The following is a 22,534-nucleotide window of genomic DNA, read 5'->3' on the forward strand; positions in this document are numbered from 1 at the left end:
AATCAGGGCTGAACACGAGGTAACGAGGTGGGCGTGGCACACATCAGGAGCGGACGGAGCAGATCATGACAGTAATGACACGGTGGTTTAGTATTTTGGGCTCATGGTGACTGTTGCACACCCCTTTGTTTCCCAGATTGCTTTACATATGAATTTTTATTAATTTTTGAATGTTTGAATGTATCCGTATACTGTGCAGTCGACAATACATTAATGGGTTAATAACATTAAAACTAGACAAGACAGGGACATCTAGTGAAGTGTGGTTTGATCAGTGGACAACAGGGAACAATGCACACCCCTTGGGTTTTCAGAATAACTTTCTCTGTAACAGTTATTAATTAATACATTGTATGCATACTAGGGATGAGCGAGTACAGCATTATCTGTATCTGTATCCGTATCTGTTAACCATATGAATTATCTGTATCTGTATCTGTACTCGGAATGGGCGGGGCCTAACCCGGAAGTGGGCGGGGTTTGACCTGGAAGTGGGTCGGGTTGTCTTTAAATGGGTGGGGCTTTAACCGGTATGTTATTTTAAGCATGCAATTGATATGGGTTGATCAGAAATTGTTATATTTATTGCTGATTAGAAAACTATTTACATGACAGCATCAGCATTGAGCTTCAGATCAGTGGTTTTCATCACGATAACAAACGAACTATATACAGTTTTGCAACAATGAATACAACACATGCGGTTGCAATTATGAAGTAAAATGTAATGAACAAGAGTTTTCATCTCAACATAACTTTCTTTTTTAACTTTTAATTTTTTTATGATCAGTGTGATTTCTTTTTTTTGGTTCTTTTTTATTTTTTTTATTTCCACACCAGGTATGTGTGTGTGAGTGAGTGAGTGAGTAAGAGAGAGACAGAGAGAGAGAGAAAGAGAGGAGAGGGGGGCGGGGGGGACTGTGTTCTACGGATCAAATAGTCCGACGCTGTTTTTCAGATCTGCATTGACTTTAATGAAGACCAGTTGTTCCACATGGCTAGGGTCTAAGTTTGCACGCTGTGGACTGACCACATTTCCAGCTGTGCTAAAAACACGCTCAGACTGGACACTTGTAGGTGGACAACTGAGATGCTGCAGTGCAAAGTGTGTAAGATTGGGCCAGCACTGAAGCTTGCCTGACCAGTATTTTACTGGGTCATCGGTAAGGCTGATGTCCCCATCTGCCAGGTAGGCCTCCACATCACCTGATGGTAAATGTGTCCTCATTGGAATAGCCGATTTCTTTTTCTGCAGGAAAGACAAGACTGAAGTGCTGCTGGTGGCAGGTGTCTCTTTTGTGTTTCTTGCAGGTGTAGCCACAGGGTCACAGAGCTCCATCCTGAAGAGTAATGTCCTCTTCAGTGCCTCCACATCAACATTGTTTGGAAAACAGCTGGCCTTATATCTGGGGTCAAGGAGAGTGGCAAGCAGAAATGTGGAGTTTGCAAAAATTGGTTTGAAACGCCATTTTAGTTCTTTGCTCAGATTGGCTGCCAGTTTCCTTGCTGCTGTGCCTAACTTTTCCCTGGACTCAGCCGCAACATCTTGGCCCAGCCCCACTGTGGCATCCTGATTGTCATCACCAGCCATGAACTGATCAGATTCATCCTCAGATTCCTCACCAGCATGCAGTGACCTGATGATGGAGCACAGGCCATGCAGGAGGGGGATGACCTCAGAGATGGAGGCGCTGTGTTTTGATAGCGCCCGTGTGACCTCCTCAAAAGGACTAAGGAGAGTGAGCATGTCTGATGCTAACCCCCACTCATTTGGATAGATGATTGTTGGAGCTTTACCCATGTTAGACTCCTGTGTCATAATCTATACAGGTATAACATTAGAGAGCTACATGGTCATATAAAGCAAATCTGAAGCTGTGATTAAGATTTACAGGAAAAAACCGAGACGCTCTAAAGCACTGATCATCAACTGGCGGCCCGCGGGCCGAATCCGGCCCGCTGAGCCGTTCAATCCGGCCCGCGGGCCGCCAGTTGATGATCAGTGCTTTAGAGCGTCTCGGTTTTTTCCTGTAAATCTTAATCACAGCTTCAGATTTGCCTTATATGACCATGTAGCTCTCTAATGTTATACCTTTAAAGTCTGACTTCATCATGACAAAACTTTTTTTATATCAGAAACAATATGGAAGCAGAACTTTCTCCATTTCGTGTTAGTTGAGGATTTCCAAGGCACTGTAGGAATTTGCAGTGGGCTGTGCATTTTTTGCCAGAGCAAAAAATTCATTTTAACCAATAAAAATCAAGATAAGACATGGCATCACGGATCTCCAGGATGTTTGGTGATGAAGCAGAGTTGCCAACTTTTGTCGCTATATTTAGCGAGTTTTAGACCCTGCTAGCGACTCGTTTTCAAAAAAGCTAGCAACAACTCTAGCAACTTTTTCCGGTGTTATTAGAGACTTTTGGAGACTCTGACGTGAAAGCACGTATCGTTCTTACTCTCCTCACCGAGCAGCGGGTGCTGCCGTGGGCTCCGCTCCCGTCCCAAAGCGCTCACAGGCGGACAGTCCGCGCGCAGCAGCCCCGCCCAGCTGCAGCCAGAGCAGGAGATGTTCACCCCTCCGCGTCCAGAATAATAATTTATAATTTAACCTTTATCGTCCCTCATGGGGAAATTCTTTTTATGCCTCCATCAACTTGCTCTTTGTAGAACAAGCTGTCTGCAAAGGGCAGCCACCTGTAGCGGCGCCCAGGGAGCTGGGGGTTAAGGGCCTTGCTCAAGGACCCGCAAACATGCTGAGACTGGGTTTGAACCAGCAACCTTGTGATTACAAGCACACAGGCTTAACCCACTGAGCCACACGCTGCCCCAAATGCAAATGAATTGCGCATGCATGAATCCGCTTCTGGCTGATCCTGCCCTGGTTTAGTCAAAAATAAGTACTGTAATAATAGTAATTGATATGGTTGATCCCCATGGGGAAACTTCCTTTATACATCCCTCAACTAGCTCTTTGTAGAACCTATTGGGGTGCCCAGGGAGCTGGGGGTTAACAGCTTTGCTTAAGGACATACAGATGTGCTGAGGCTGGGTTTGAATTGGTGACCTTTCATTTACAGGCACACAGACTTAGCCACTGAGCCACACACTGTCACTCTCCACCAGAGTGTTGGGGTCACTTTTTCAGGTCCCAAGTCCGGCTTAAGGAGGAGGGTTGGAATTGTGATATAAAAAGACACAGAGACACACGGTAAAGAGGGACTTACAGACACGGGAACATAAATGCATGTGGGCTGGGGGAGAGAAGCCAGAGTGCGGGAAAGCACTTAACAAGCAATTAAAGGAAATAAAATTTAATCTCAAAATTGTCAGTTCCCACCCCTACTGAAGAAGTTCAACAGGATGGGAGAGATTTTGGTAGCAAAGGATAATGGACACGAGTCAGACTGTGGGTTACAGTGTATAAAGCAGAGACACTGAGGCAGGGGTGGGCAATCTTATCCGCAAAGGGCCGCTGTGTATGCAGGTTTTCGCTGCAACTCTTTAATTAGGTCACTAATTAGAGGACTGATTGGCTGAAGAGTCCTCATACCTGGGTTTGAACAGCTGACTTAAAGGTTATCCCAAAAACCTGCATACACACCGGCCCTTTGCGGATAAGACCGGCCACCCCTGCACGAAGGCAAAGGCATTTCGTGTAGAGCATCTTGTAACTAAGGGAGTTTGAGCTGGAAAGTCCCTGAGAGATACTAGAAAAAGCAACGCAGAACTTATATATATTTATAGCCTTACAGCGCCCTCTACTGCCGTTATATGTTTTTTCTGCAAAAGAAACCCTGAAGGATAAATAGCCAAACCAGCTGAAGATGTCCTGCGCCAATGAGGTGACAATTCACATTAGGTGAATGAATTAAAAGCTTCAGCTGTTGCTCTTAAGGCAGGTGGTCCATAAAAATGCTGCAGACTGTGGCAATTTTGCAACATTTTGCAACATGTTTCGTTTGCGGAGAAGGTTCTTTTTTTATAGGGGGACAGCTAACTGCACCTTGACAGTCACAGGATTCATAACCAAGCTCGTTAACCTCCTGCATCCATGGTCGGTGTCAAAGTTGACCATTTATGGCTATTCGTCACTGATCATAACTCAGCTTGTTGGATGACTGGCCACTATCTCCTGATGCCAACTGTGACAAGCCACGTTTTAGAAGCAGCAAAGTTCTAACTCTGGCTAATTCCTTTGGTCAGTCTCATTGTCTGCTTCGCCTCTTCTAGATGTGATTGGCATGATCTTGGTTAGATGCCTTCTTGGGAAATTAGCTGGTAAAGTGGAATGCAGAGTATTTTAATGGCAGCACATGCGGAGGAGAGGAGAATAAAGCTGTGGTGACCATGAAGGTCTTCAGCGGTATAAATGACTTCAAAGGGAAATTGCTTTCAATAAGGCAACTGCTTAATATTGTTTACAGAGTTGGGAAGATTACTTTTAAAATGTAATTGGTTACAGTTTACTAGCTACCCTAATAAGTAATGAACTATTTTAATTGCTTCATCAAAGTAATGTAGCTTATTATTTTTTGATTTCTAATAACTGTTTTAAACTGCACAGTAATGCTGAAAAGTCCCAGTGACTCTGCTCACTCCTGTAGACTGGAAATATGCTAAATAAACATGTCTGTACGGCAAAGAAGCACACTGTTACAAGCAACTAGTTAGTCCTCAAAACTGACTGTATATTAGTGGTCTAGACCAAATCTACCTAAATATTATTTGTTACATGTCTGTTATATGTTACATGCGTGTTATATGTTGCATGCGTGTTATATGTTACATGCGTGTTATGTTACATTGCAATCAGCCGTATATCACTGCCCAGTGCTGCTCTCAGTGTTTCACAGCTTCAGGAAAATGAGAGACGTCAGTCTTTGGACACCAAGGTACTGTTTTTGGTTCATTACACTTTTATAGAAAAGTGAGAGTTTGATCAGTTCATGAATAATAAATGTATTTGTTCCTACAAAAGGGGACAGTTGGCTAATACTGGCTTTTGCCCAAAATTCCTGATTCATTAACAAGCAAATGCTCTATAGTTTTATGTTGGGGTGGCACGGTTCACAAAACCCACGGTTCGGTTTGTATCACGGTTTTAGGGTCACGGTTTTCGGTTCTGTACGGTTCTTGTTATTTTTTCTTTTAATCTTTAACACTCCAGAAATGTACTTCAGCATATGATATATAGCTTAATTATCCACAATTTAGGATACAGTATTAAAATTGAATCGCTATTACAGTTGGGTATGGGCACCCGTTTTTTTTAGGAACATGGCAAATGTTCACATTCATTGCAGCATGGAAGCAGGCACACTGTTACAACGCTGACCGGGGAAGCAGAGGCGAGGAGACCTAGGATGGGGGGAATGCGGGGTCTATTGAGCAAAAGGAACACAGACGAGCGGTAAAGCAGAATTACAATATATTGACCAGACTGGAGAAAGAAACGGAAACGCGGACTAATGGTGCGTTCAATTATTTCTCTCCAAGTCGGAACTCGGATGAAAACGTCACGAAAAACGTCACTTCCCGTCGGAAACACGCCCCTTTTATGACGTTCAAGTTGCCCCTGTGACGTAACTTCAACATGGCGACTTGGTTTGTTTGTAGTTTGTTTACAGATCGAAAAAAGAATATCGCTATGAATGTACTAAAATATTTTATAAAGCTTTTAATGTGATTTGACTAGTTCGTGTTTCTTGTTTGTCTCTCGGAAAAATCTCCATTTCTCCATTTGGAAAACTCCAAATCTGCTAAAATATAAAGCAACAACACACAGCAACATGTTCATGGAGGCAGCCATGTTTGTTCCGAGATGTGGGTAGCTCGAACAGGAGATTGTCGGACGTGATGTCACTCAACTCGGAATTTCCGAGTTCCGAGAGAAAAACGAACGCACCATAAATACAATGGAGTAATGACAAATTTGACAACAATCAGGAACAGCTGGTAAACACGGGGAATCCACACAGGGTTAACGAGGGGGCGTGGCACACGGAAAGAGCGGACGATCGAGGCATGACACTCACTGGAGTGCTTTGTCACAGATAACTTAATTTTCTTTAACAAAGTGCCTAACCGCACATTAAATAAAGTGTTCAGATGTTGTGCTATCGGTTGGCTGAAATTTAAACGTTTTCTTCAGAGACAGGGTGGTAACGCCGAAAACACGAGCTAAACGCAGCAAACGAAAGGCTACCGGAAATTACTTAGCTGGCTGAACTTTTACCGGAACTACGTCACACCGTTCTGTGCATATAGCCTATTCTTTCGCGCGAAAGGGAAACACACTGACGTCACATACGGGGCACGAGGCTACATTGCGCATGTCATGAACCGTCGAACCGTGCGACGCATGCATGCTCCGAACCGAGACAAGCGAACCGAACGGTTCGGTTTTTTTTCATGAACCGTGCCATCCCTAGTTTTATGACATCCTGGTCAGTGCTCCAGTTCCTAGCAATACACAAACAACCTGAAGGGACGTCCCTATTTTTAAAAAGGACTCTTGAATCTAAAGTTGTTGCAAGGCTGTGTTTCTGATTAAATTGCACTTCCAAGAAGTGATTTTATTAAAACTAGGACTAAACAACTGATTCTAATGTTTTTTCCTAATCAGGTTTGACTGCTATTTTAAGTGTTATTTATTTTAATTCCTTTGATTTATTGAAAGATTGTTTACAGATATGTCTGTACAAGAAAATGGAAGTATGATCAATTAACTGTTAAGCATATAGGCATTTAGGTTTTTTTCTTATTACGTATAAGTCTTCTTTTTAAAGAGATTTCCAGTTTTCCAAGATAAATTCTGACCATCATTTTGAAATTCACTATTATGGGGCAGATTTGGCCTGCGGGCTGCCTGTTGGGGACCCTGCCTCAGAGCCACACAGCACTAGGGCTGGGCGATATGACGATATTATCATATATCGACGATGTCTCCTAAGAATCACGATGTCGATGTTGAAAATCAGTACCACACGATAATCGAAAATATCGGAAAATAACAATTAGGCTATAAAGAGGAAGGAGCTAAATATAAATTTTAATAGACTAGTAGAAGCCTATCATTCACTTACCTTTTTTGTTTTTAATGCATGCATACACCTTAAAGCACATCATTAAAAGGTTGATAAAAAGCCGCTGTGTCTATTTTCATTGTGCAGAGAAGCGGTCCCGCCGGCGGGATCTGACAGAAATTTCGCAAATCCGTTTAAATAACTCCGCGAGTTTTTGTCATATACACATTTTAAAAATACCTTCAGAAACCTTGGACGGTCTACTTTTCAAATATATATAGGTAGAAACTAAATATATTTTTACAGCTTCGTGATACGAATACAAAGAACAAGAGTGACTGACTTAAGCGTCTGCGTCTCGAAGCGGCTCTGATCGCCCACCCACTTGCAAATCGCGCTATTCGCATGATAATAACATGATAATCAGACAGTTAGTATTGGGTAAAGAAATATGTGAATACGCCCATTGTGACCGAAATAAACAAGAGCACATGGCTGGGTAGTGTTTACACTGATCGGCTACAATATAGCTCACGGATAAGTCTCTGCCGCTGAAGTTTTGCGCCAGTGTTGCCACTTTCAGCAGCGAAGCTCATACCTGTGTTTATGGCTCAGTGGGCTAAGCCTGTGTGCCTGCAATCACGTGGTCGCCGATTCAAACGCAGCGTATTTAGAACGTGAATAGCGATCTTCCGCTGAGAGCGGTCCTACACGCTCCCGATACAAGTAAAACAAAGAAAGGTGACACGATTTGCTTTTTTGCCTATTTAACCTAATTTTAAAAACTTTAATACTTCTGACAATGGAAGTTTTGAAAAGAAGACAGATAACGGATTTAGTAAGTGTTTTTTTTCTCATGATTTTACATAATGATTTCAGCGAGATATCAACTGAAATACACGAGAAAGATACGCGCTCAACCATGCCCTCGTCCATAATAGTTACTGCATCATATTTATCGCTTTCTATATTTATATAGTCACAGTTTTTAATTTTTCATTCCATCTACCAATAAACTGTGAAAGGGATTTTATTGTTGCTACTTTTCTTGCGTTTCAAACTGCCTTTCCAAAGTGATGGGTGTGGGGTGCAGTGACATTCCAGACTGATGGGCCATTGACAGTATGCAAACTACTACAGGTGTGAGGACACCTGCCTCATCAATATTCATTGTGAAGGCCACTGACTTTGAGAAAAAGAGTGTCACTCTAAAGTGCTAACACTTTAGTAATCAAACTACATAAAATTTCAGAATGTCACTTTCACCTATGTGTAGCCAACCCCTGTGTCTATAAGCTTCAGAGCTCAAAAGTCTTACCTACAAATGTCTATAATGTGATTTTTTACAATTTCTCAGCATGTCTGAAAATAGGTTTTTGAAAAGTATATGTTTAAAGTTGATTTTAACAAAAAATAGAATAACAACATTATAAGAGGTCTCAGATTATTGGTGCTGAGTTTGTGCTGAATAAAAGCAAATGTAACACTTTGGGATAAATGTTTTTTAGATAGGTGAAATATTTTAAATAGGGTTGGGTCGATAGACGATGCCATCGTCCATCGCCGATGGCCGATAGACATCACGATGCTGAGCCGACATCGCGATCCTCCGCCCCACCCCCGCCGCAGCAGCAACCAGCTCACGAAAAACACACACTTAGTCACACTATATAGCCAAATTAAATGCATGCTTTCCATTTCCGCATCTTTACTTATTTTATTATTATTAATAATAATAACAAGGAAGTTGTTAGCGATCACAATACAAATTACAGTGAACTCCAAACGAATTACACGAACTAGTTCGTTTACATTAATAAATGAGGCATACAGAAACAGTAGAAAAAAAATCAAAATAATTTTAATTAAATTAGATTAAATAAACTACACCAAATATGCCTTTTTCATGGTTTTACCATAACGAACAGATCTCGTCTGCGCATCTTTTGCGCGGATAACTTGACCGCAAATCCTACACACCACTTCAGACGTATCCCGTGGCTGCCCTGTTTCATTCGGTCTAAAGCCAAAGTATTGCCAGAAAGGTGAATTTGCACCGTTTTTACCAACCAAGTTTGTCGACGCCTATTCATGCCAGAGTCCCGCGGAAAAAGTGATTGACAGGTGGTAATTTGTGTGTAACTTATCTTTATTTATTTATGGTTTGGTTATGGGTAAAACAAAGACCATGCGGGTCAGGTAGTGGAAACGGTAGGCTACAATTAATTAATTCGTTATGAATTAATTATTTAACAACAACCATCCCTCCCCTCCCCAAAAACGTTGCATTCTGACACGGATGACCCTTGCTATCCATGCTTTTTTTCGACGCCATTGTTGTCATGAATAATTCCGTGGAGCGTCGAGTGGTCACGTGACAAATTATGAGGCGCGTACAATTTAATTCTTTTTTATTGATCATTCAATAAAATGCGCGCATTTCTTTGCGCAGCTCTTCACCGTTTTAGGCGCGTGATGGCGTGCATGCGCAATTGTGCACCTTAAAGGACAAGCCCTGGGGCAGACGATATTATCAAATATCACGATATTTTTAAAGGCGATAATCGATATTTTTTTTTTTACATATCGCCCAGCCCTACACAGCACCCAACAAAAGTGCCCCCCCCCCCTTAGACACACTCATCCTGGTGAGAGCAAAGCCATTTATCCAGCTTCCTGGGGCAGTGACTGGGGATAAGGGCCTTGCTGCAGGGCCCAGGGGTGATATGATACTCTGCGGGACACGGGATTTGAACCAACAGCCTTCTGGGCATTGATGTCCAACCTTGAGAACCACACACCATCTTATGTGCATGGTAATTTTATTAACCATGCTGTTATGGTTCATATGTCCAATATTCCATATTGAAAACCACTACAAAGTCATATTGTAGATTACTTAACCCTCACCAGTGTGTAACTATGTAACTCAGCCAGATCAGAAGCTATATCAGGTGATTAATAATGGTTTCCTGTAATAATGAAGCTCCAGCCAAAGCTCACATGTATCCTGATGTTCTGTTACACTGTTTCATACGTTTATCAGACACATTCATCGTTTCATCATGCAAACAGACTGCAGTGCTGCACAGTGACAGAGCAGAGTGTGTGTGTGTGTGGGGGGGGGGGGGGGGGTTGCATAGATCACATTTGAGGATCAAATTGTCCCTCAAAGTGTAGTAAAACCTGAAAATTCCCTACTTTTGGGGGCATCTTTTGAGGTCCCCATTTGGATAACCTGAGTTTTATAAAAAAAAATCTGTGAATGCAATCAAAAAAGTAAAAATGCCAAAAGTCTCGTATCTGGGTTGGTTACTTATGGTTAAGGTTAGTGATGGGTGTTGTGATTGGGATTAGGGTTTTTCCCATAGAAATGAATGGACAGTCCACATTTAGACAGGAAAACCAACTTTGTGTGTGTGTGTGTGTGTGTGTGTGTATCATATCTACATGATCATCTCATCCTGTCTTCTGGGGGTTGGGGGTTTCCTCTGGGTACTCCGGTTTCCGCCCGCAGTCTAAAATATTCTAAGGTGAATTGCAATTGCCAAATTGGCCAATAGTGTGAATGTGCGCGTGAATGGGGAGTGTGGTCTGTGATGGGTTGGTGCCCCATCCTGGGTTACTCCCTGCTCTGTGATGGGTTGGTGCCCCATCCTGGGTTACTCCCTGCTCTGTGTTGGGTTGGTGCCCCGTCCTGGGTTACTCCCTGCTCTGTGTTGGGTTGGTGCCCCGTCCTGGGTTACTCCCTGCTCTGTGTTGGGTTGGTGCCCTATCCTGGGTTACTCCCTGCTCTGTGTTGGGTTGTTGCCCCATCCTGGGTTACTCCCTGCCCTGTGTTGGGTTGGTGCCCCATCCTGGTTTACTCCCTGCCCTCTGTTGGATTGTGCCCCATCCTGGGTTACTCCCTGCCCTGTGATGGGCTGATGCCCCATCCTGGGTTACTTCCTGCCCTGTGATGGGTTGGTGCCCCATCCTGGGTTACTCCCTGCCCTGTGATGGGTTGGTGCCCCATCCTGGGTTACTCCCTGCCATGTGATGGGTTGGTGCCCCATCCTGGGTTACTCCCTGCTCTGTGTTGGGTTGGTGCCCTATCCTGGGTTACTCCCTGCTCTGTGTTGGGTTGTTGCCCCATCCTGGGTTACTCCCTGCCCTGTGTTGGGTTGGTGCCCCATCCTGGTTTACTCCCTGCCCTCTGTTGGATTGTGCCCCATCCTGGGTTACTCCCTGCCCTGTGATGGGCTGATGCCCCATCCTGGGTTACTTCCTTCTCTGTGTTGGGTTGGTGCCCCATCCTGGGTCACTCCCTGCCCTGTGTTGGGTTGGTGCCCCATCCTGGTTTACTCCCTGCCCTCTGTTGGATTGTGCCCCATCCTGGGTTACTCCCTGCCCTGTGATGGGCTGATGCCCCATCCTGGGTTACTTCCTTCTCTGTGTTGGGTTGGTGCCCCATCCTGGGTCACTCCCTGCCCTGTGTTGGGTTGGTGCCCCATCCTGGTTTACTCCCTGCCCTCTGTTGGATTGTGCCCCATCCTGGGTTACTCCCTGCCCTGTGATGGGCTGATGCCCCATCCTGGGTTACTTCCTTCTCTGTGTTGGGTTGGTGCCCCATCCTGGGTCACTCCCTGCCCTGTGTTGGGTTGGTGCCCCATCCTGGTTTACTCCCTGCCCTCTGTTGGATTGTGCCCCATCCTGGGTTACTCCCTGCCCTGTGATGGGCTGATGCCCCATCCTGGGTTACTTCCTTCTCTGTGTTGGGTTGGTGCCCCATCCTGGGTCACTCCCTGCCCTGTGTTGGGTTGGTGCCCCATCCTGGTTTACTCCCTGCCCTCTGTTGGATTGTGCCCCATCCTGGGTTACTCCCTGCCCTGTGATGGGCTGATGCCCCATCCTGGGTTACTTCCTTCTCTGTGTTGGGTTGGTGCCCCATCCTGGGTTACTTCCTTCTCTGTGTTGGGTTGGTGCCCCATCCTGGGTTACTCCCTGCCATGTGATGGGTTGGTGCCCCATCCTGGGTTACTCCCTGCCTTGCACCCATAGCTTTTGGGATAGACTCTAGACCCCCACAACCCTGCATAGGACAAGCAGGCATACAAAATGGATGGAATTCTAACCAAGTAAGGGGTGATACACAAAAAGTTACTCATTATACATTTTTTTAACACAAAGATACAGAGGTAAAGAACCATCCAGACTTTATAGCAGGGGTCTCCAGATCTGACCCTTGATTCCAAATCCAGGCCTTGTTTTCAGTTCGGCAGGTGTTGGCCGTTGAGGACTGTGATTTGAATAGCCCTGGAATATATCGTGCTTACACATCTGGCTGACACTTTTATACCTAAATACATTAATTTCACGTTTATGAACTGAAAATGCATGAGATCATCTACAAATATTTCAGTGATAGCCTTGCATGGACACTTTATCTCAGACTTTTCTGAACTTTTCTTTATTGGCACATGTTTTTGGAACTTTGAATGTACAGTTTCTAACAAATGACTTGTTTATGGTCTTAGCGGTGCATAATTTTAGAATTAACAATGGTGGCCTGGGTTTTAAGAAAAATATTTAATCAGTGGCAGTAGAAAGTAACTCAGCTCATAGTGCATTAATCCTTACATATGGTCATTGAAACAGGCAATACAAGGGAAAAAGCTGCTGTCTTCAGCATAGAGGGAGACGGTCAGAAACACTCAGACTCATTCGGGTGTCAGAGGCACCAGTATAAAGACTGTGTGCAGTTACATGCTTTGAAACTTGGCACTTATGTTTCCAGTTGGACGCCATTGTTCTCTGTGGCTCAGTTTCTGTCGGCTTTTCTGTTACCTGTCCTGCTCCTTCTCCACAACATGAACCCAGCAACATTAATAGCAACAAGAACCAGAGCAGCAGCCACACAGCCGATGATGTTGCCCCAAGGAAGGCCTCCTGAAATAAGGTTAAAGCACCATGTTCACCCCTGACAGTGACGCTCATTAGCTGCTCTCTCTCATTACTGTGTCGCTGCTCCTCTTACCCTGATTGGTCCTCATGTTCTCCTCCAGCAGCACAGCAATGTCATCCTGGAGGCTCTTGTGCTGCACGACACAGCTGTAGCTGTTCATCTTCCAGTCCTCAGGCTTCACCATGAGTTTCGATGTGATCTGGAATGTTCCGTCCCCGTTTGGCAGGGTCTCCCCCACCTCCACATCGCTGTGCATGTCCTCTCCATCTTTCTGCCAGGTCACCACGATCCCTTTGGGGAAGAAGCCGGTTGCGTGGCAGGTGACAGGAGAGGAGGGGTCCTTCTGCAGCAGAGACACCTCAGGGCGGACTTGGGGAGAAAGACAAAAACATCCATAAATAAAAAGCTACACTTCATCACCAGCAATCCCTCCTGTAAATACATAATGTGATTAATATTCTACACATTGTAGCTATAAGCCTGCATCAGGACAGGGACATCTAATACCATCTAATACTGCTGATTGTCAGAATCAGTCCAGGTGGGACGGTAGACAGAAACACGGTGGGGGGGGGGGGCGGAGGGGTAGCAGGTTAAACATCACAGGAGGGGCAGGTTAACAAAGAAAGTCTCAGGATTAGGATCATTAGGCCGGCTTTACAATCATGTAATATGGTACATCACTGTACAGTGTGTTATTATGACATCAGCACGGCGTGTGGTCCTGTTTGCTGACTATCATGCCTCGTGTGCTGGGAATTATACTGACAAACTTTCATTTTTAAAATACTTTCAAAATACTGCATACCATAGTATAACATTGGGACGGTATGATGGTATAAAAATTAGACATCATCCAAACCTAAGGATCATACATACACACAAAAAATCAGATCACAAAGAGGCAAAAATTGTGTATGTGATCGGGCATTGGGGTCTGTGTAGGATTTATGACCATGAATGAGAAAGAGGTGAACTGAATGTATGCGCTCATCTCCTGACTTCATCCCACCTCAGAATGTCCAGACCACACCCCACAATCTGCTCCAGACCTGCTGTACTGTACCTGTCCTCTCCAGTGTGCTCTTCCCATAGCTCACATACTTCTTCAGCCACTCAATGCAGATCTGGGTCTGGTAGGCTTTGAACCTTTCAAGTAATGCTCTGTCATTGTTCCACTTCTGTGCAGAAATAAATGCCTGCTGCACTGGAGCCACATAAGTCATGGTCTTGAAATCCAGTGCAGTGAAGTCACTCCCATCATAACCATCTAGATCATAACCACCTGTGGCCCCAGTTTCATCATCCCACTCACAGCCGTACATCCGCTGAACTGTGTGGATACCTGAACAGAAAGAGGAGAGAATTAGCAGGCAGGTTTGATACGGTTTCATCCTCTGGGCGTCATTTTCACAGCATTTCAAACAGGCCTGTCAGCAGCTCCTCACTCTCAGCATCCTGCATGTACACTGCAGCTTTCAGGCCTTAATAACTGTGTGACATTAAATTCACACACAAGCTGGAAAGGAGTAAAAATCATCATCACAGCACACATACAAACAGCACAAAAGGCTGAGGATTTAAGTGTGTCTGATCACAAGTATTTCTAAACACTTTGTTTAAAGGTTTACTGTACCTTCATATAAAAAATACAAATAAACAGCCTCAGTATTGATTCCCCTGCTGAAGCTACGTACCAGTGTGTCTAGCGAGTTACTGGACGGTGTGACTGCAGATCAGTGTGTAAAAGCACATTAGCAGAATTCTTATTTTTCTGTCATTTTTGATCTCATGTAAGAATAAATCACTGTAAATAAAGTCATGCAGCTAAACACGCACAGCCTGCGTAAGTAAAAATGTGGAGTGTCGCCCTAAAACAGATAAACACGTCACACTGTCAGGGTCACTGTCATAAACATGCAGCTCTTACCTCCGGTTTGGTTGAAACGCTGCTTTGCCACTTCTATGTTGGTTCTGAATGTCGGCTCTGTACGCATGGAGATCTGTGTCTGCTGGTCCCAGTAATCAGGATCCACAGCCTTTGTCACCCATTCCTGACGAGGAACCTCTCTGCGTATGTTACTGTCATAGTAAGTAAAGGGCTCCCCGTCCACCAGCCCTACGGTCATAAACTCTGGGAGGTTCGGTATCCCTGATGAACCGCTGTAGACATACTGCAGGGAGTGTGTGACTGGGAAAACAAAACACACATTATGGTTTGTAAGTATTTATAATTTTTTTTAAATGCTGTTAAAGATCATCACATTTCATTCCTGGAAATGTCAACTATTTTCCTGTTCAGATTCAGATTTATATAGCTGAATTATGATTAAAAAGTATGCTATGCTTGTGCGCCTCCCTCTTTGAATGAATGGCCCATTGGCGAATAATTTTTTAAGTTTTATTTATAACAAAGAACAAATCAAGAACATCACTGCAGTGTGACAATTACTACAAAGTACAAGACAATCTTACATATTAATTATAACAAGTACAAAAGGCACATGAGATAGATTAAAAGAAAATGAGGAAAAAAAGAAAATTTGTCTTTATAATCTTAAGATATTCAAAAAGTATAAACAAATATTTTGCATTCTTTTTTCATATGCTTAAGAACCCATTAAAAAGTAGGCCTACGTAACTCTTTCTGAAAATACAAATGCTGAATCATTGATTGAATCATTTTTAGAACCTTTGATAATTTCCCCAGCAAAATAATATTGTTTATTAGGAAAACTAACCTTTTGTTATTAGAGAAAAATCCATATGTTGCGTGCTGAATGGGCACGAAGCGGAGACAGAGAGGAGAGAGAGACCCGGACGTCGGGGAAGGGAAGGATTTATTGGGGAAACAAGGGTTTTACGGGGGAGACAGTCGGGCACCTGGGACAAACAGGCAGTAACGTCAATGACAGTACTGGGGGAAGACGAACAGGGAGGTACTTAAATACACCAGACTACACTGAACGAAACTAGACACAGCCGGTGACATGGGGATTCCACACGGAAGTTTTGTTAGTCAATATTTTTTGTACAAACCGGTCCTCACTTGTGGCAATACTTATTCTGGCCAACAGATGTCACTGCACTACATAGACAGCGTAGGGCCCGTAGATTCAGAGAACGACCGAAAGACCCAGTTAACTGGAATTTTCAGTGAACGATGTGAACCAAGTGAACTGGCGAACCAAAGAACCACTGAACGAACGAGTGAGCGAGAAGACGTGAACCGCTGAACGAACTGGTGAACGACCAGACCCGATGACTATTGTGATCAGCGGGTCTTCTAGTTCAGTGAATCGTTCTGAACTGCAATAACCCTTCAGGTCAGTGGGGGCGCTCAGATCGAGTGGTGATCAGACAGATCGAGTATGATGTCAGTGTTGTTGCTGATCTCAAGTCAGTGGAATTGTACAGTTAGTGGGAGGTGCTTGGTGAACTTAAGCGTGCCCGCTATGGCTGCATATTCTTTTGCTGTTTAGTATGTGGTGTTCACATAGATTTAAATGAGATTGATGTCAAATGTGACAGATCGTTTCATATTATTATAATTTTATGTAATTTGAAGTCTTCGGGTTAGCTGTGAATCTCATAGCATAAAGTTTTAGTTTTGTAGGAACTTAACGTTCAGTTTATGTAGCGGTTTAAATTTACGATTATTAGTTTACAGTGTTAGAGTAAATTATACCTGATGGTGTTAATGTGTGTGTATCTACGTGTCTGTGTGGATTAGGTTTATATTATATTGTGGGGACCAAATGTCCTATACAATGTGATAAAAAGCTGTTATATTTTGATGTTGTGGGGACAATTTTTCAGGTCCCCACAAAGATCTGTGAATGCAATTAAAAAATAAAAATGCCAAAAGTCTCATATTTTGTTTGGTTACTTATGGTTAAGGTTAGGGCTGGGTAGGGGCTGAGGTCGTCACGTTGGTTGAGTTGGATTAGAGTTTTCCCAATAGAAATGTTTGGAGATTCCCGACAAAGATATAATTACAACCCCCTGTATGTGTGTGTGTGTGTGTGTATGCGTGTGTTTGTGTGTGTGTGTGTCTGTGTGTGGTCCAGGTATACATTACATTGTGGCATGGGCGTCGCCGCCATTAAATCTGAGGGAGACGTGTCCCCCTCACATTTCATAATTATTCATTTGGACCCCCCCACATTTAACATAAAGTATTAGTTTTATGCCAGTGTGTCCCCCCACATTCAAAATGCTTCTAACGCCGCTGCATTGTGGAGATATTTGGTAAAGGTGATGAAAAGTTGTTATTTTGACATTGTTAAGATAATTTTTTTAGTTCTTACAAGGGGAAATTCAATTTTATAAAAAGTCTGTGACAGCGGTAAAAAAACTACATTCTGATTACTTTTGGTGTTTGGTTGATGTCGTATTTCCAGGTGTGACGGTGCCGAGTGTGAAACTAATCGCCGCATTATAGGTATGAAAAGAAGACAGAATAGGAGAAATGCTAAAGCAGAATGACTTCAACAAAGTGTCAAACATATTATTCAAGTAAATGAATCGCTCCTTGTGACTGAAGGCGACTGTATTTACACAAGCGACCATTGTCGAAAAGAAAGACATTACTGTCACTTTCGAGTGTTTTACAGGAGGTTGTTCATTTTTAACTTAAGGTTTCATTGTAAAATACCATAATGAACAAGTAATGCGAGTTTCTAAAATTCTGCTTAAGGCAAGAAAAATGAAGTTACAGCGAGCGGTCGCTTCTGCCGTGCAGGAGAAGCGAAGCAACTTTACCTTTAAAAATTGCGATTATGTCAGGGCGGGCATTCTGTGACAGGTAAATATAGGCAGGGGCATTGCTAGAGATTTTGGGCCCCATGAAAGCATATCATATTAGGCCCCCCAGTCCAAACCAATCCAGTTATTTTCCTAATTTTTTAGGGCCCCTGTCACTCAGGGGCCCTTGGAATCGTCCTAGCTTTCCTCCCCCTTACGGCGCCCCTGAATATAGGGCCACCTATATATCACTGTATGGTGTCAAGGCCCACTGGGCCACGTTTGATAGCATTTAATAACCAAGTATCGATATTCATGTTTCTTTGGCACAGAAACAAAATTCACATTCAGACACAGAAACTAACATATGGGGAACTATTCAGATAATTCACATGAAAAATTAAAGATTTGTTTCATCTGTAACTCTGGGCAATATGGCCAAAAATGTTATCATGACAACATTTTTCATATCAGTCGATAATTATCACGATAAATGTTAAATCATTATTTCTTTCCCGTTTTAAGACTGATTTTTACTCCCAAGTTAAAGTTGAAAAAAAATCAGATTGTTAATTATAGGTATAAACTAGTATTTATCGTCAGAACGTGACAAATTGTAATGATGGTCAAAATGATGCTTCCGGAACCCTGTGTTCTATTTTCTGACCACAATAGATCTCTGTTCAAAAAAGGGCTGAAAGCTAACAGGTGTTACGAAACCAAATGTGTCATGTGGGCTTTAAAAACATTTTGGCCATTACTGCCAAATAGCATTTTGCATTTCACACGTCTAAGATAGATTACAGGTTATTTTAGTCATCGATGAAAAAATGCCACTGCTGACATTTTTCGTATCTTTCTTAATTCTCTGTGGATTATTACTGTCAGGATTTCTCACCGTTGGATATTACTGTGGACTTTACTTTTGGATCTCGCTGGATTACCATTGTTGAACTGGTTGCTTTGGACTTAATTAAATTAAATTAATGAAATTATTTGACACTGTAAATTATGATACAATTAAAATTGCTAATTGTATGTGCTTCAGTTGAGCCAGAAAGAACAGAGGAAATGCATCAGCCTTTGAAATGAGAACTTCTGCATGATACAGGAAACAGGAAAAAGGAGTGAAGAGAACAAAATATGGATGGAAAGAAGAAGCGGCTCTACCAGTGCAAACCACAGCAGCAGAAGTAACAGTTCATGCCTTATTAGCCGCTATTCTACCAGAGATAGACTACAGACACCACATGACAAGTTGAATACATTCAGCTACACATTTTTTTTCCCTTTTTGACTAAAAAGTACATATAACAGTGTTGTTAGTGCTGGATGCATGTTAAGAAAACAGAGAAAAGTTAAACCGATTAAAAGTTTAAACTTTTAAATCTTGAACTTCAACACATCAACAGGGTTTTATGCTAAGCCCCAGATCTCCCCTAGAACCACCCCGCGGATTCGCATATAAAATTAAACTTTAAATCTGAAATTCACTCACAACTGAATATCGTTCACCAAGAAATTTCAAAACTAAAAATCCTTAAAAAGCCTTAACTTTAGAAATGTTTACAAGTTAAATTGACACTTACTGGCAAATATGAAGTCAATGGCAAACAAAATGAGCATAAAAAGCAGAGTGTTCAACATGTCGTGCAAAATTCTGGGTAAGAGAATGAAAAATACAACCCACTTACATATGGACCTCCTGGACACTGTTAGACTTCATAGCCTGTTGCGTTTTTATGAGAGCAGAAGACGGACATGTTGTTAGCCAATAGTAACCAAGAGAATACCTGACATCACTACTTTGTGTTAATTATTAGGATGTGAAATGACGCACTGACATCCATCCAGTGTGTGATGCCCCCGTCTGAGCAACTTGCGCGACCGAAGTTGTTATATGCAGTTTTTAAAGAATTTATTTTTTTTTGCTAAGTTGGACCCAGAGTAACACTATAAATTAATACCTCGGTACTTATTAAAACATTGATTTATTGCTTAGTTAAATGCACAGAATGGAGTGAAGAACAGTCTGCAGATGTTTCATTCAAACTTACCAGGGGAAGTACAACCATTAAATGGGTCCTATGGTGAAATGTGGATGTTTTATGTGGTACCAAGTAACTGGACTTTTCAATATGGTGCAGATTGGAAGGAAGGATTTTGTGTTTTTGGGGTGGTGACAGGGGAGGGGTTAAATAAAATGTGTTGAATTTCGTTAGTTAATCAAATTATGTGTATTATCCTTTTTAACTGTTAATGAGACAATGTGTGATGTTTGTTTAATGTAAACTGTGTTCTTCACTCTCCCCCTTTGGGGTTGTGATGGTGTCGAGCATCGTTAATGAGGGGGGGGGGGGGGGGCAGCATGAAGCGTGGGAAGGGAAATGGCTGGTCAGACCTCTGAGGTCACCATGGCTTTGGTTAAGGCGTATCCTGTATGCTGCTCAGAGTTGTTTTGTGCGTACAGTAGGTATTTTTTCTTCCTTCCTTTTTGGGGGAGGGGGTATTGAATTTTGGGGTTTTTGAAAATAAAAGAAATATATTTTTGGAATTCATCCTGCTGTCTGTCACGCTCGCGGGTAGAGCAGGCAGGCAGTGCAGCCGTGAGCAGATCGGCGACAGCAACCGCAGCAGCAGGCGGTGCCGCGGGCAGAGCGGCGGCATCAGCAGCAAGCGGTGCCGCGGGCAGAGCGGCGGATGCTACAGCAGGCGGTGCCGCAGGCAGAGCGGCGGCAGCTGCAGCAGGGTCCGGACCATGCAGGTCCGGAGGCGGCAGGAGGGGTGCCGAGCGCGCAGGCGCCTTCCCTTTAAGGGCTCTCGGGACCCGGGGAATAGCGTCTCTTACGGCGCGGATACCTCCGACGCCCAGACGCTCCAGCCGGTAATAGTACGCCTCCATCGGAGGTGGCTTCTCCGGATGGAGGCGGGCCAGGCTGGTAGTGGCGGTGTCATCCCAGGCGGGGAGGAGAGTGCAGGCTCCCAGGTAGAGCGTGGGAGTCGCCTCCGGCTCTTCCTCTCCTCGCTCGGTGAGCCGGCGCTGTAGCCGACGGAGGCATTTCCGGGCTTTCGTCAGCGGGTAATGCTGTCCGGGCGGGCGCTCCTCTTGAAGCAGGTCCCGGCCCCGGCTAGCCAGCTCCATGGCTACCGGGTCCTCCAGGACCTCTGGCTGGGATTGCCAATACACGAAAGTTTGCAGCAGTCCGAGCCGGTGGTGCTCGGACTGCTGCTTCGTGCTTTCGGAGAGATCTGTCATTCTGTCACGCTCGCGGGTTGGGTGAGTAGGAAGCAGGCGAGCGTAGCCAGGTAGTCAGGGTAACGGGGTTTAATAGCAAGCAGACGCACAAGCACGGACATCAACGGACACTACACAATGACAGATCTCTCCGAAAGCACGAAGCAGCAGTCCGAGCACCACCGGCTCGGACTGCTGCAAACTTTCGTGTATTGGCAATCCCAGCCAGAGGTCCTGGAGGACCCGGTAGCCATGGAGCTGGCTAGCCGGGGCCGGGACCTGCTTCAAGAGGAGCGCCCGCCCGGACAGCATTACCCGCTGACGAAAGCCCGGAAATGCCTCCGTCGGCTACAGCGCCGGCTCACCGAGCGAGGAGAGGAAGAGCCGGAGGCGACTCCCACGCTCTACCTGGGAGCCTGCACTCTCCTCCCCGCCTGGGATGACACCGCCACTACCAGCCTGGCCCGCCTCCATCCGGAGAAGCCACCTCCGATGGAGGCGTACTATTACCGGCTGGAGCGTCTGGGCGTCGGAGGTATCCGCGCCGTAAGAGACGCTATTCCCCGGGTCCCGAGAGCCCTTAAAGGGAAGGCGCCTGCGCGCTCGGCACCCCTCCTGCCGCCTCCGGACCTGCATGGTCCGGACCCTGCTGCAGCTGCCGCCGCTCTGCCTGCGGCACCGCCTGCTGTAGCATCCGCCGCTCTGCCCGCGGCACCGCTTGCTGCTGATGCCGCCGCTCTGCCCGCGGCACCGCCTGCTGCTGCGGTTGCTGTCGCCGATCTGCTCACGGCTGCACTGCCTGCCTGCTCTACCCGCGAGCGTGACAGAATGACAGATCTGGCGAATACAGACTGAGACTCGGACTAAATACACAAGACTAGGTAACAGAGAACGAGCTACAGGTGGGAACACTTAGGGCGAAACAGGAGGTAATGAGGTGGGCGTGGCACACATCGGGAGCGGACGGAGCGGGGCGTGACACTGTCCTCCTGTCTTTTGTGGCCTCTACCTCCTGGTTTTTGCTGGTGCTCAGGGAATCACAACAGGTGTCATAAGTGGGACCAGCCACTAGGAGGTAATAGTGAGTAAAAATTTGACTTTTCTTCAAGAGTTTTGGTGAGAATGCCTCCCAAGAGGATTTATGCTGAGTTGGCAGATGAATCGATTCCAGAAGGTGCTGTTGGAGGTGACATGCAACAGGCCAGAGAATAGTGTCTGCAGCAGGACTCAGATCAGCAACAATCCTGATCTAAGACCCTGAAACCTCAGTTCACCTGCTGCAACAGAAGGTACATCTGCGGACTGGCCCGACATCAGGCTCAGGAAGGAGTGACGTTCAGCACAGCATGTCTCCAGGAGAGGCAACCCTGACATCTTTCAGCTCCTCAGATTTACAAGGTGTGACTCCCCAGACCAACCTTGCAACTTCACATCAGTTGAATGAACAAGACAAAACAGCCCCAAGGCTGGTTAGGGAGCCTCACCTGCAGTGTCTACAGGAGGATGATGATATTGGGCTCTTCCTCACAACATCTGAGAGAATAGCTGTGGTGTGTCTGTGGCGAGAAAACCGACTAGGC

The 22,534-nt window shown here is 44.6% G+C and overlaps 1 protein-coding gene across 2 annotated transcripts in view; it reads right to left on the reverse strand.

Moving 5' to 3' along the window:
* Positions 1-19,420, reverse strand: part of LOC111860223 (class I histocompatibility antigen, F10 alpha chain-like) — a 108,528-nt gene extending 89,108 nt beyond the window's left edge. Inside the window, exons 1-4 of one of the 2 annotated variants that reach the window (XM_072705830.1) lie at positions 19,309-19,420; positions 14,904-15,164; positions 14,040-14,318; positions 13,063-13,342 (exon numbers count right to left, since the gene is read on the reverse strand). In XM_072705830.1, coding sequence (XP_072561931.1) covers positions 13,063-13,342; positions 14,040-14,318; positions 14,904-15,164; positions 19,309-19,366 — 878 coding nt within the window. In that variant the 5' untranslated portion in view covers positions 19,367-19,420. Of the gene's footprint in view, positions 1-13,062; positions 13,343-14,039; positions 14,319-14,903; positions 15,165-15,714; positions 15,755-19,308 lie in introns of those variants that run through there. The other variant, XM_072705832.1, reaches the window with a different exon arrangement.
* Between the last annotated feature and the right edge of the window lie 3,114 nt (positions 19,421-22,534).

The sequence above is a fragment of the Paramormyrops kingsleyae genome, chromosome 23 (genome assembly GCF_048594095.1).
Source record: "Paramormyrops kingsleyae isolate MSU_618 chromosome 23, PKINGS_0.4, whole genome shotgun sequence".
Lineage (NCBI taxonomy): Eukaryota > Metazoa > Chordata > Actinopteri > Osteoglossiformes > Mormyridae > Paramormyrops > Paramormyrops kingsleyae.